At 46.3% G+C, this 13,482-nt stretch overlaps 1 protein-coding gene across 1 annotated transcript in view; it reads left to right on the top strand.

The window, feature by feature from the left end:
* The window catches only part of LOC146861110 (uncharacterized), a 97,556-nt gene that overhangs the window by 36,082 nt on the left and 47,992 nt on the right, over window positions 1-13,482 (top strand). Inside the window, exons 9-12 of the mRNA XM_085645170.1 lie at window positions 1,806-1,850; window positions 6,192-6,245; window positions 13,296-13,340; window positions 13,447-13,473. Of these exons, the coding sequence (XP_085501296.1) occupies window positions 1,806-1,850; window positions 6,192-6,245; window positions 13,296-13,340; window positions 13,447-13,473 (171 nt within the window). The remainder of the gene's footprint in view (window positions 1-1,805; window positions 1,851-6,191; window positions 6,246-13,295; window positions 13,341-13,446; window positions 13,474-13,482) is intronic.

Genomic DNA, 13,482 nt, shown 5'->3' with positions numbered 1-13,482 from the left:
CAGTGAGCCTGAATTAATAAATAAAGAACATTTGCTCTTGAAAATATAGGCTCAGATGTATGAAACAATTTTGCGTCGCAAACAGTGCAAAAAAAAAAAATTGGCCGTTTGCGAATGCTAAATGCCCTTTCCCTATGTATGAAAGGCTTTGGCATTCGAAATTTAGGTAATCACAATTTTTAGCGATTATCTAAATTGCGAATGCAAATAGGGACTTGCAATAAGCAAATCCCTAATGCACATTTAAGAAGCCTTCTCCTAAATGCGAACTGTGCATTTAGGAAAGGCTATTACCATCAACTCCAAGTTGATGGTAATCATGTGCATGCTTTGAAAAATGCACAAAACTGCATTTTTCAAAGTGCCTTTTAGTGCACACATGCCCCAAGGGTATGTTTGTGCCTTACCAGTGCAGTTTTTTTTAGGAACGCTTCAGGGGGGTCTCCCCGCACCCTTGCTTTTGCATTACCTAATTTGTGATTACTAATTTGGTAATCACAATTTAGGTAATACAAGACCATTCTCACCTATGGGCCTTGAGGCCTATAGGAACGAATGCAGTCGCAATTGCAAATAGTGATTCCTTAATTACGCTTGTGATCTTTAAGGAATCTCAATTAGAGAATCGCTATTTCCTATCTGTTTTCTTACATCGCATTTTGCAGTTACCAAATAGCGATTCCTTAAAAATCACCATTTAGTAATCGCAAAATGACATTTTCATTCATGGAGCCCCTAATGTCCTCAGTCCTGTATTTCACCCACACCATGCACTTATTCAGAGTAGTGACGTTTAGGCCTTCTTCAGCAAAGGCAAGGTATTTGGATGGTAATAACATACATGCTAAATAGCAATACTGCAGGGTCCTGTATTTACTGGGTGCAGTATTACCTCGCCAAAATGGGGCATAACACGTAGTGGTATTGCATTTTTTGCCATTCATGATACGCAATGCAGAATGTTGCAGTTTTGCCCAGCGCAGATGTAGCCAGATTTCAGATGGCGAAATTTGGGCAAGGAAAAGCTGCTGTTTGTGCTTATGTCATGCACGGCGTAATCCTAATTCAGGTGAAACCTTCTGTTTTTGCTGAATCATGATAAAAATTGCATGAGAACCTTAGTGTGCCCTATGAGCCCATCATAGACACTGGCGTAATTGATATCGTTATGTCTGAGCACCCAGTAGTGGGCCATAACCTTCTTACGTTCTAAAAAGTTGTCATTTATAGGAATTTAGCATGAATTCTATCTATTAAAGAATCATTTACCATTAAAATATTTTACAAGATATTTCATCTGTGGACCCGGGCACCACCAGCATAGATATTTCGGATTTAAGTGTCTAACTCAACAAAATATAAGTCCTCGGACACCTTATGTAGGCTAGGTGATCTTTTAGTGCATGTGTTACATGACAGGCTGATCGTTCATGTACAACCGCATATGCTTCTCTGTAAATGTTTTTGAGCCTTTTTGAATATGAGGTATTCTTGTCCATCTATACACATTGGGAGCCTATCTGTTTGCATGAATGCTAGGTCTATGTGTGCATGCAGCATGTACATTTCTGTAAATATATTTTGGCTGTTTTGGCTCGCATTGCTTGTATTCATCTCTTGTAGAATGTGACATGCCTTTTTTGTTTATTTTCATGTGTGGCTACAGCTTAGTTTGCTTACATTTTCCCATTTTCCTTCAAGGCGATCCACATGTCCTTTCTACATGCTGTGGTCATGTGATCTTACATATTGTTGCATTTCGAAATGATGCACATGTTGTAATTGCTGATTTTAATGTTTTTCAGCCTGCAAGAGGTCCTCCTGGCCCTGCTGGAGATCCAGGCTACGAGGTGAGTGATTTAGATGTATGGGTTAAATGTAAAACGTATGTTTGGTACCAACAGAGCAGATGGTCCCCTTGAGAGCCTCCTTGCCCCTTAGCAAATGGCCCTTTATATTAACACTTCACTCTCTTTGAGATAAAGTGATATCCCCTTCTTAAATCATAATTGAATTTCAATAAAAGACACTACTTCTTCATGAAAGTTACTTTATAACCGAACCATTCCTGTTATACTTAGATAATTGAAGTAGCCACAAAAGGCTCAATTTTAAAAGAAATAATTCGAAAATCTGTCAAAATCCAATGATTTTTAAAAAAGACACCTTTTAATGACTAATGTTTTCCTAAGTCTTTCCAGGCCACATATAATCTTTCCTAGCTGCATCAGACTATTTTCAATTCATGATAGAGATCCTTCAGTATTATATATTGTCCATATTTTCCATGATAAATCTTCCCTACCAATGATATGTGTTTCCCAATTATGGGAGTATTATTTTCTCAATGAATATTTCTTACCACATTAAAAAAATTCTTGACCATGAGAGTGCCTACTTTGCCAACAATATTAATGTACCAAAAGAGCAGAATTTTTATAGCTAATCTCTGTTAAAGTTATATAACCCGGAGGTTGCGCTTTGCCATGTATACCTGTCTTTGCAGTGAAAGAGATTACCACTGCCATGACGGACTACCCAATTATGATTTATAAAACACAATTCATGCTAACTCTCCGGATTATAACATTCTCCTTATCTTTGTAAATGCTTCTTGTACATGCTAAATATCCATTAAACAATTGCAAATCTCTTCTATCAATTGAGGTTCCCATATAAAAAATTTAATATTTTCTTAATAAGTCCTGACAAAGACTAGAACATGTCTGGGACATTTCTCCTTTAAGAAATTATTTAATTATAACCAACATATTCTTGCCCTTACCATGCAAAATATTGCCTATAAATGGATGATAAATGTAAACAGTAGTCATTCATATTAACCATTTGATATTTTGGTGTCTAAAAAAAATATAAATAATAAAATTGCTGAAAATTATGAGATGTACCTTTAATCTAGTGCTACCTTTTAGATTTATATTCTGTATGGAATCCTTGCTAACCATGGATGAGGCCTCTTGTTATATATTTCAAAATTCTATGAAATCACCTTTTGACCTATGGTATCAAACCAAACAATTGTGCATCAATGCCGCAAATGTTCAATTCTCTCTTACCATGAGAAAGCTAAGATAGAGAAGGACCATCCTTTAAATTATTCTCTATTGTTGAGAAATTTCTCCTAATCATGCAAAATGTCATTCACAAAATCAAATTTTCCTTAATTGTGAGAAATATAGGCTAGATATTGAAAATCCCTTTGGGGCGGGGGAGGAGCCAAGATGGCGACCGGGACGGCAGCGTAGACCCCCGGCTCCGTGAGCCTCCGCATCCCGCACGGATATCCTGCCTGAGATCCTCAACTTGTGCTACGTGGTCGTGTTTCTGAAGGAGAGGGGCTCCCGACTGTGTGACTCCGAGGTTTCTAGCCGTGCTATCGCCGGAGAAAACTGCATCTGAACTTTGCGGCCTGTGCGGCCCTGGAGCCGGGACATCGAGTGGACGCCGTGGCCGGGTGGCAGTGCGACAACAGCGGCCGGTGGTGACTGGGTGGAGTCGGCCCACCGGAGCGGTGCCAAACTCGGCCTACATTTCGGCGTGGTCACTTCTACTGCCCAGTGTAGCTGACCGAGTGCATGACCGGGGGTGCAAATCTTAGATCCTCCGGTGACTGCCCCTGCCTTGCTGGTGAGCTGCCCGGCCGCCGTCCGTATCCTGCCCCGATCATTGCGGGCCGCCCCCGGATTTCTACGGGAGCTGGTCCGTGGTGGGGACGACTGTTGCCCGTGACCACGGATAGTTTTTTGCCTGCCCCCGGAACCCGGTCACCCGCGACGGGGACATCGCGACGCTTGCCCTGGGGTCCCGGCCCCGGTGAGGGTCGGGCATACTTGGCGGCCATCTTGGGTCGATGACGCCTACCATCCTGTCCGCTGGGCCGCAGCGGGCCTGTGAGCGTACGATTTTTGGGAGTGTGGCGGCGAGATCACAGAGAGCTGAGCTGGGGTACGGCGACCTCCTCGAGGCTCTTGGTACTCTTCACTCCTCCTTGGTTCATGGTTTCGTGATCTTGGGGAGTAAGCTCGATGGTGTGGCGTCGGAGTTGGGGCAGTGGCGGCCCGCCTGTCCGCACGAACACAGAGTCTACCCACACTGCGCGCAGGAGGACGCTGTGGCGGCCCCCCCTGAGGTTAGTACACGACTGGACGCCCCGGCCAGTATGCTACAGTGTGTTCGACCTTCTGAGGGCCTGATCTGTCCCGGAGGCGTTGGACCTGAGTGGGATGTGGTGGCCTCATCCCGTGCATGCCCTCCTGCGACCCAGAGACAACTCCAGCAACTAATGTCTCTTTTGGCTGCTTCTGCCTTCCTGAACCTTGCGTGCAGTGCAGATCCTAGGGCAGCACTTGGAAGCCTGTTTCCTCACGCGGCGGACTGTGTTGATGCTCAGAGACTTCCACCCCACCTGTGTGCGTCGCTTCTCTGTCGTTGTTGGACATTCCTCTGCCTAGGAACATTGGGTATGGTGCTGGGTCGAGGGGTTGGCATGGGCAGAATTCCACTGAGTGGTCAGGGATGAGGCTGGCCCCTCGGGGGTGGTCGCCTAGTGGACGGGCGGGCTTGGGGTGGTGTGCTCTCCTGACATGGCTACAGGCACAATAGACGCATAATGCTCCCCATCGTGGTTTGAGAAGATTGTTTTTGTGCTGTTCCTTGTTCACTTTAGGGGAACCTTACCGTGCGGGAGGGAGAAGCCGGGGGTCTGTTATGAAGGCCCTCCTCCAGTTTATAAATACTTTCTCTACCCCCCCGTCTGGTGGGGGTCCTTTCCTACTTCTTTTTCCCTATTCTCCTACATTTCGGGTCTGGTTCCAGGGCGACAGGCACACTGCTGGGGGGGGGGGGCCGTACTCATCTGCAGAGGTGCAGGGTGGGGGGTTGGGGGAGGGGACTCTGTATTCCTTCATCTTTTTCCATGGCCTCCTTTTTCTTCTCTGATTCTTTTTGTCTTTCTTTTTCTGGGATCAGCGTGATACACCTCCTTTTGCTATGCCTCGTTGCCGTTCCATGTGTTCACAACTTCCGGGGTGTTCTTGGGGAGTTCTGGCAGGGGACTGTGGGCGCAGCTGTAGACTATGTTTTTCTCCATCCTGATGTTCTTGTGTTTGCGCCATTGACCGAATAGATTGCTGTAAATCGCTAACGTTCATTACTCTGCATATCCGTGATCGTTGTTTTAAAATTGCTTGTCACCTGATCCTTCTGCCTTGTTTCATCATAAAATGAAAACCTTTTTCTCCTGGTGCCCTACTTACGCTGTTCACAGTATTAGTAGTACGATTTTGCTCCCTGAAGTGCTGCCTGTGTTTATACTTGTCGTTATTGCTCTGATTGCTTAGCGGCCGGCCCCGGGGGGTTGTAGGCCCATACTTGTTCTTATTGAACTGTCAATAAAGGTTTTCAAAAAAAAAAAAAAAAAAAAAAAAAAAAAGAAAATCCCTTTGGGTAGATATTCTCTGAATACAAGACACATCTCCTTATTGCCTTCTCTTGCAAATACATATGGCAGGTATTGATTACCTAATAATATTCTGCAAAGGATGGTTTTATTTAAATATTTTTCCAAGGTACATCTATATCTAGGAAAAGTTGTTCATGTCAATCCTGCTGAACTCAATCACTTCTGAGATCATCAGACAATTCCTGTAACCTAAAACCATGATTGGCATTTCTTAACCATAAAACCCTTCTCATATGCTTAATAAGTAAGACCTATTATGGAGACATTCTTTCTCTAATTTCAAGGGATCTCTCTAACCCTTTCGTATCTTGTGTGGCAATGTAGATAATTGAGTAAGGGAAATTACCTTCTTTTGATAAACCCACTAACGTTCAGAAAGATGTCTCTATAATGGGAGAGCTGGAAAGTTCAATAAATCCTTGACAGTCAAAACATGTCCAAATGTGGAGAGGTCAAAACTGTCATTAAGTTTGCTCAACATGAGAACTTAATATTTACTAAGGGATGTCACTGCAGATCTCTTATCCACCTAAAATGCACAATTCTCCAAAACGGCCTTTAAGGCTCATGAGATCCTCTCAGCCACCAAAGAGAATAGTTCAAAATGCAATCTGTAGGAACAGCTTTTGAGTTTTTGGTCTGTCAAAGTGTGTGTTTGTCAGTCACTGCAGCAACATCCTTTTAAGCTTTATTTATAATTCTTTTCTAGGGTGAAACAGGAAAGACGGGTCTACCAGGAGAGAGAGGCACACCAGGAGACCCAGTAAGTATCACCACAGCTGAATCTATAATGAACTTGAATCCATGCAAGACAATAGATGTGGCGAATTTGATAACATAGCATTAGATGTTCTTCGATGTTAGGAGTCTGTAGAGTGAAAAGTGAAAACCTATTGATCATATGCTTTGTACAGAGGTTTTGTCAATTTAATGAAGACTCAAGGAATGTTTTGAAGAGAAATATGTCTGAATATTTATACAGCAGTGGTAAGAATAACCAGTGGCAATAATGTTCCCTTACAGTGGACTTTGTGTGTTATCAGCCACAGTACCATCTCTAATGATCCTATGTAATGCAACATTTAATTGGAAGGGCCTGTCATCTTTCTCACCTGAGATTACTAAATTTTTCTTTATTTCTCCTACCCCCATCTTTTGGTATCTCTCTTCTCTTTGCTCATCCTGGGCTGTTTTAAGAAAATCAGCAAGTTGTTCTTGTGTTTTGACAATGTCCATTTCTTTCAGCTAAGACTCTTACAAATGTATTCTGAGGGGGGCGTGGCTAACCACAGAGGAAGTCGGCTGCTTTCTAGAGCAGCTCTGGCCATACATCTGCGCAATCCCCATTAATCTGTTAAACATCCATCCTCCATGGCAAGCTAATCTATGCTCTACTTGCAGTTTGTGACAGAGATGTGCAGTGCAGGGTTCCTGAGCCGACCCTGGGGCAACTGCCGCGACAAGGCCTGACGGGCGCAACGCAGCCTGTGGGCTGGGCTGCTATGCGACATGCTGATGAGGAGGCAAGGATGTGATACAGGGGCTGGGCTCCCCGATACCTCTGCCCTGCAGTTCTAAGACTTGCCGTCACCCTTCAGAACTGCACTGTGACATCTGGAGATTGGGGCACACTGGGCAGTGTTCTTGCCGAAGAGGTGGCGGTGGGTGGTCTCAGTGCCCGGGAGGCCTGCGCCGAGAGTGAGTGCACCATTGCTCTTAGTGACGGTTGCGGTGCGGTGACCCCTGTGCTTTCATCTTCCTGGCCTGCAGAGGAGCGACCCCTGAGAACAAGTGTAGTCCGGAAGATACGAGCGATGTGTGAGCCTATAGGGAGTGCGAGAGCTGCCACTTGGAAGAGCCCCACTTGCAGCATTAAGTCGGGGGAGGCCAACCATAGGCTATTTGAATGACATCCCTGTGTGGCCCCCATACCTTGCTGGAGAATGCTGGCGCCCATCCATCGTTTTGGAATGAGGGGTGGCTCTGCTGGGTGGCGTGCAGCCTAATATTTATCTGCCTGGAGGAGCCCTGATATACATGCAGTGACGATAACCCGGGGGGGCACCGGGCGGGATGCCTGCGTTGCCCCTGTGATTGGTGCTGCTTACCGTCACTGAGTGGCACTCACTACACAGCTACAAAGGCTGGAGGAGGAGTGGGGGCCAGAAGCTGGAAATCCGAAAGACTGTGGGGTGGAAGCTTCATCCCTTAGGCAGGGTGCGGTTGTCGTCCTCTCCTCTCTTCCCTCACTACCTGGCCCAGAAGCAGCCACAGAGTAGACCCCGAGAACAGCTCATGGACAATGACATGGGGAAAAGAAATTCAAGGGGTGCACCAGACCAAGTTGAATAAATACACGCTCCCCATGGAGCCATCCGCAATGGGGGAAAATCCAGACGCCGCCGGCCCAGACTAACATGGTATCCACAGGGAATGAATCGCTCACACTGCATGATATCATGGCAGCAATTCAGGTGGTGTGCTCTTCCCTCAAAGCCAGAATTGACTCTGTCACAACAGAAGTAGCGTTGGTGAGAGCCGATCTACACAATATGGGCACTAGTGTAAAGGAAGTGGAGGAAACTACTGCTGCTCTCAAGGTTGATATAACTGCCTTGAAAACACAGGTCCCTGAACTGCGAGCCACTACTGCTGCGCTGGACGCTTGCATTGAGGACTACGAAGGCCACTCAAGGCGCAACAATATTCACATTGTTGGGGTGCCTGAGCGGGCAGAGGGACAGGTGGTGGACCTGTTAGTTAAAGACTTAGTTCTGAAGCATCCGTAGCCTTGTGGTCTTTCCAACTACTTCTCGGGGGAGCGAGCCCACCAAGTCCCGGGGACCCAGCCAAGACCATTGGTGCCCCTGCCCTATCATAGCAAGAATACTCAACTGCCATGACCGTGATGTCATACTCCAAAAGCATGCGATGCCCGCCGCTAACTTATGAACAAGTCACTGTCACTTTCTTCCCATACTTCATGTGAAAAGTTCAAAGGATGCACCACAGCTTCATGGAAGTTAGAAAAGCACTGAGGGAACGAGAGATGAAATACTCCATGATCATCCCTGCTAGACTACGAGCAGCTGAAGGCAAAACTTGGTACTTCTCGACCCCTGAGGAAGCATGGGACTGGCTTGAAGGCAGGAGAACAGTGAGCAAGCCAAGCCTTGGGGTGCTCTGGGAGATGGAGATGGGGAACCGACAGAATGGAGTCCCTGTGTGTCATCAGCAGCCAGTGGGAACAGGACGATTCCCCTCGACACTCGACACCGTGATCAGCTGTGCTCCGAGTTACTCATGATGGCCGGTCATGAGGTAGAGATGGTCTGGATTCACAATGACTAAACTGAACTGCGAAAATAGACACCTTCCATGTACTGCACTCAACATGGATTGTCGGCTGAGAACTGGCAGCCACTAGCTGCGACAGCAGTAACGAACAAATCTTTGGTGAAATTCCTTTAACCCATTTAAGGGGGCGGATGGAGGGCTCCTTGGCCTTGACCCCAGCCACCTACTGTTAAACATGTTGTATTGGGATGACAGGTGCTCTGCAGAGTTTGGGGGACGGGCAGTTTTAGGTCCACCATACAGGGAGTGCGGGGTTTGTTGGGGGTATTCCTTTTCTTGGTTTTTATGTTGTTGACACAAAGCTCTTTTAGTTACACTTACACACTGATGAGGCTTGGTTTCCCCCCGCCGATGCCCCCGCCTCTGATGGATCTTACTCAGCCCCTGGTACCTAAAAGTACCCCGCATCCAAACGGGCATCTATGAGACCATGGAGGGATATTTTGAGGAGAACGAAGGGTCAGTAGACTGGGCGCAAACCTTATGGGAGGCCTACAAGGTGGTCATAAAGGTTTAGGGCCTCTCACTTATTATAGGACATACTAAAGAGAAAAGGACCCCTTTAGAGACACTAGAGTGGCAGATTCTAGAGCTGGAGTTCAAGCTCACTAATACTTCACAAGATAACCTGTATCATAGTTTGACTTTGAAACAGAAAGAATATAGAGATATGGCCACGGAGGCTAGCCACCGGGCAACACTGCATCGCCTCTATGAGGTGTGAGATAGGGCAGGAGAACTTTTGACCTGGCTCCTCAAGAAGGAAAGAGACAGGTGCTGGGTCCTTCAGATAACAACAAAGAGTGGGGAACGAGTGATGAATAGGCAGGGAGAGGCAGTTGCTTTTGCAGTCTACTAGTTGCGTCTCTACTCCCCGGCACACACTGCCACGGCAGCCAAATCCCGTGGGCTGTTGGCAGACATCTAGCTCCCGGGACTCTCACAGACAGAACAGGAGATTACAGAAGAGGAGGTGATGCAGGCGATCCGTGACCTAACTCTTGGCAAAGCAGTGGACCCTAATGGCCTCCCAATTGAGCTTTACAAGCTCCCAGGGACTCACCTCATCTTCTGTGTATGTCAGGGAGAGCTGCGAGACAGGCTTGCTGCCCAGAGATCAAAGATTAGCCACCATAGTGGTCATCCATAAAGAGGGGAACTGCCTGAGGACAATCTCGCTACTGAATACAGAGGTGAAGATTCTGGCAAAATTGCTGGCCTCTTAACTGGTGAGAGTGGTCAAGACATTTGTCCACCCGGAACAGTCTGGCTTCATGCCAGGACGAAACACCTCCCTCAATCTGCCATGTCTGCATGGTGTTTTGGGATGTGCTGCCAAGATTCAGGATGCCCTTGTGCTCTCACTTTATGCACGAATTGCTTTCGATACAATTGAGTGGCCTTACATGTTTGAGGTTTTGGGGTTCGGCCCACGCTTTATGGCGTGGATGCGCCTCCTTTCACGGCTCCCCTAGCTCAGGTGATCATGAATGGAGGCACGTCCTCTGTCTTTCGTCTTCAGTGTGGCGCAAGACAGGGATGCCTGCTCTCCCTTTTAATATTCACCCAGGTTCTGGAGTCGCTCGTGGCCTGGATTAGAGTTGATCCCCTAATCAGGGACTGGAATGGTCTGTGGGCTTGAAGGATGGATTCTTCCTTTATGCCGATGACATCTTCCCTTATGTTTCAGACCCGACCCCCACTCCGAATAATGCACATCCTTACCAGGTGTGGCCAGCACAGGTAACAGCAGTGGGGCGGGATGGGGCGGACGGGGGATGGGGCAGCGGGGGAGTGGATAAATGACGGGATAGGTAAAGTAAAAAAAAAAAAGATATAAAACTACTTACCTTGCGCTCGCCACATGTGAGGGATGCGCCGAATGCAAGCTAAGTGGTTTTATTTCTTTTTTTATTTTACTGTCCCTATCCCATCCTCAGTCCACTTCAATCCCCATCCGCCCCTTCCCACCCCTTCCCACTGCTTTTACCTGTGCCGGCTGTGCCTGATCATCACCCTGTTCCGTTGGTACTCAGGTTATATCATCAATTGGAACAAGTCCTGAATTATCTTCTACATGGGAATGCACCACGTCTGCCCTGAGACTGTGCAGTTGGCATCGCTGGGGATGGGTTCCGCTACCTAAGGATATACATCTCTGAAGATTCAGGGGTCTTCTTCACACAAAAATTAGATCCTCCACTTACCCATCTCCGGAGAGACACACAACATTAGAGAGCCCTTCCTCTATCGCTATTGGGGAAAGCTACCCTATTCAAAATTGTGACTCTGCCCCGCTTTTTATACGTCCTCCAGAATACACCATACCCAGATCCAGCATCCTACTTTCAAGTGGTCAAAAGTGAGACTCGTAAATTGCACTGGGATGGGGGACCAGCGTGGATTGTCCTTAAAAAAATGATGAGGAGCTAGTATGAGGGAAGCTTTGCTTTCCCTGACATACAGAAATACTATTGGGCGGTGCAACTCGTTGTTATTATTCACTGGGTCCATCTCCAAGAGGAGGAACCAGTTTACCGCATGGATAGGCAGATAATGCGACCGGGAAGCCACCAAATGGCCATCTATAGAGGGCGACGCGATACGTCCTTCCCGTCCTTAACAGCAGTCACACTCACTCTTTGGCAATCAATACTGAAAAACCTGGGCTGGCGGGATAAACCTATACAGGCCACTTTCCTATGAGACACTGCACAACTTGGCATACTGGAGAAACAGAGGGGCTTCAATAAGTGGGACCTGATCAGCTTCGATAGGGTGGGGGACCTGTAGACAAAAGGAGGGGTAATCCCAATTGCGGAACTGCAAAATGAGTATCAGCTAGCACCCACTGAAAACTACAAGTACCTACAAGTACCCCGTCCATTGCAGAGGGCTTTGCAAAAAGAAGAAGACCTTCCTGAATACTCTCCGCTTGAGGACAGATTACTGGACAACTACATGGCCAGAAAGGCAATCTTCCTTACCTACCCTAAAATCATCAATAACTCACCAGATACTTTTGTTAAGATGCAGGAGAAATGGGAAAGAGACCTTGGCGGCCTGGAAGATGATGAGTGTTCTGAAGTATTGGCATCCCCCTGGGAGGTGGCTATCAGGTCCCGATATCGCCTGGTGAAGCTAAAAATTCTCATAGATGCTGTTACGCATATACCACTATGGTAAAAATGTACAGGGCTGCAAGTCTGCTGAGTCTTCGGAATTGTGGGAAAGTAAGTACGTTTTTTCCACATGCTATAGAGTTGCCCCGCCATTCAGGTGACTTGGGAATCAGTGTTTCACTGTCTGAATAGTGTGAGTGGGGCAACATGGAGGCCTCAGCCAAGTGGTGCCTCATGAATGTCTGGGAGGCGACTCACCTCACCCATATGGATCAGATCGGGATGACATTGAGACCATTAGGTGGCCAAGCGAAATATAGCACGGTTGGGGATTGGTGCATGCTGGGAGAACAGGCGACCTACGAGTGATGGGCCTGTCCTAAAAAAGGTTAAACATTTGGGGGAAATGGAACGACTACTGGGGTGGACTGTGTGCGTCTATTGAGGGTCCCGAACTTGATGATTTGTGCTTGGGCGAACAATCTCCAGGATCTTTTGGTGAATTGTTGAGCGGGGTTGGGAAGTATACGGAACAGGGGAATGGAATTATACAACCATACGGCTGTATCATGAGGCTACAGTGCATGATGCTTTGTGTCATTATTTTAAGTGTTTCTTTTGCAATTAAGAGCTCCTTTTAAAAAATGTATTCTTTGACCTAAACAATTTAAGAAAGGTAGCACATGTTGACATGGAACTCTAGAAGCTTCCTCTCCTAACATGAAAAATCTTGTCCTCCCTACATAAGATTATGCTCACCTGCAGTGGCAGAGAGTGCACTAAATATTTTTCATATGTTTGTATTTCGATGATCGGGAAAGCAGTAGCATAACTGCATGCGAAACATTGAAAAAACAACTCTTTCTGAAGTTGACGGCTTTTCCTTCCAGTTCATGGCACCTCAATATGTGGAGTTTCAGTTGCAGCACAGAAAGGATGAGATTAACCCAAACTCTGAAATGGTGGAATTATGCCCCTAGTTCACAGCAGTGAATATTTGCTTGCAGCACGAGCAATCACTTTTATCAAAGATGTGCCTGTAGTGAACATTTATCAACACTAAAGAGCCCACTTTTCCGACATGACTTTCCACTGCCCCAAAATCTCAATATTCTTTATGTCTGTTATACCTCTTGTTAGAGATTATTCTTAAATCACACAAATACCACAGCCAGGAACTGGTGACCCGGTGATCAATGGCTCTACTCTCTATTTGGCATGAATGCAAAGAGATCTATATGATGCTGTCCTGTCACCCTGGCTTTTTGTAGACACAGCATATAATTGGTTCTTATCATCATCGGGATTCTGACCATTATCTTGTGTTTTTACAGGGAAGACAAGGAGACATTGGACCTGTCGGTTACCAAGGACCAAAGGTGAGTCCTAATCAATTTATTCTATTCCTGATATTTAATTGTTCAGTGTTCCATGTGTGAGATTCATGTATAACAGTCTCTTTCTTTTATTATTCTCTATTTATAGGGGGACCGAGGTGGTCGAGGTGAAAAGGTGGGTGTT

Source organism: Triturus cristatus, chromosome 3_1 (assembly GCF_964204655.1).
Source record: "Triturus cristatus chromosome 3_1, aTriCri1.1, whole genome shotgun sequence".
NCBI lineage: Eukaryota > Metazoa > Chordata > Amphibia > Caudata > Salamandridae > Triturus > Triturus cristatus.
This window is presented reverse-complemented; position numbering and strand designations above follow the sequence as displayed.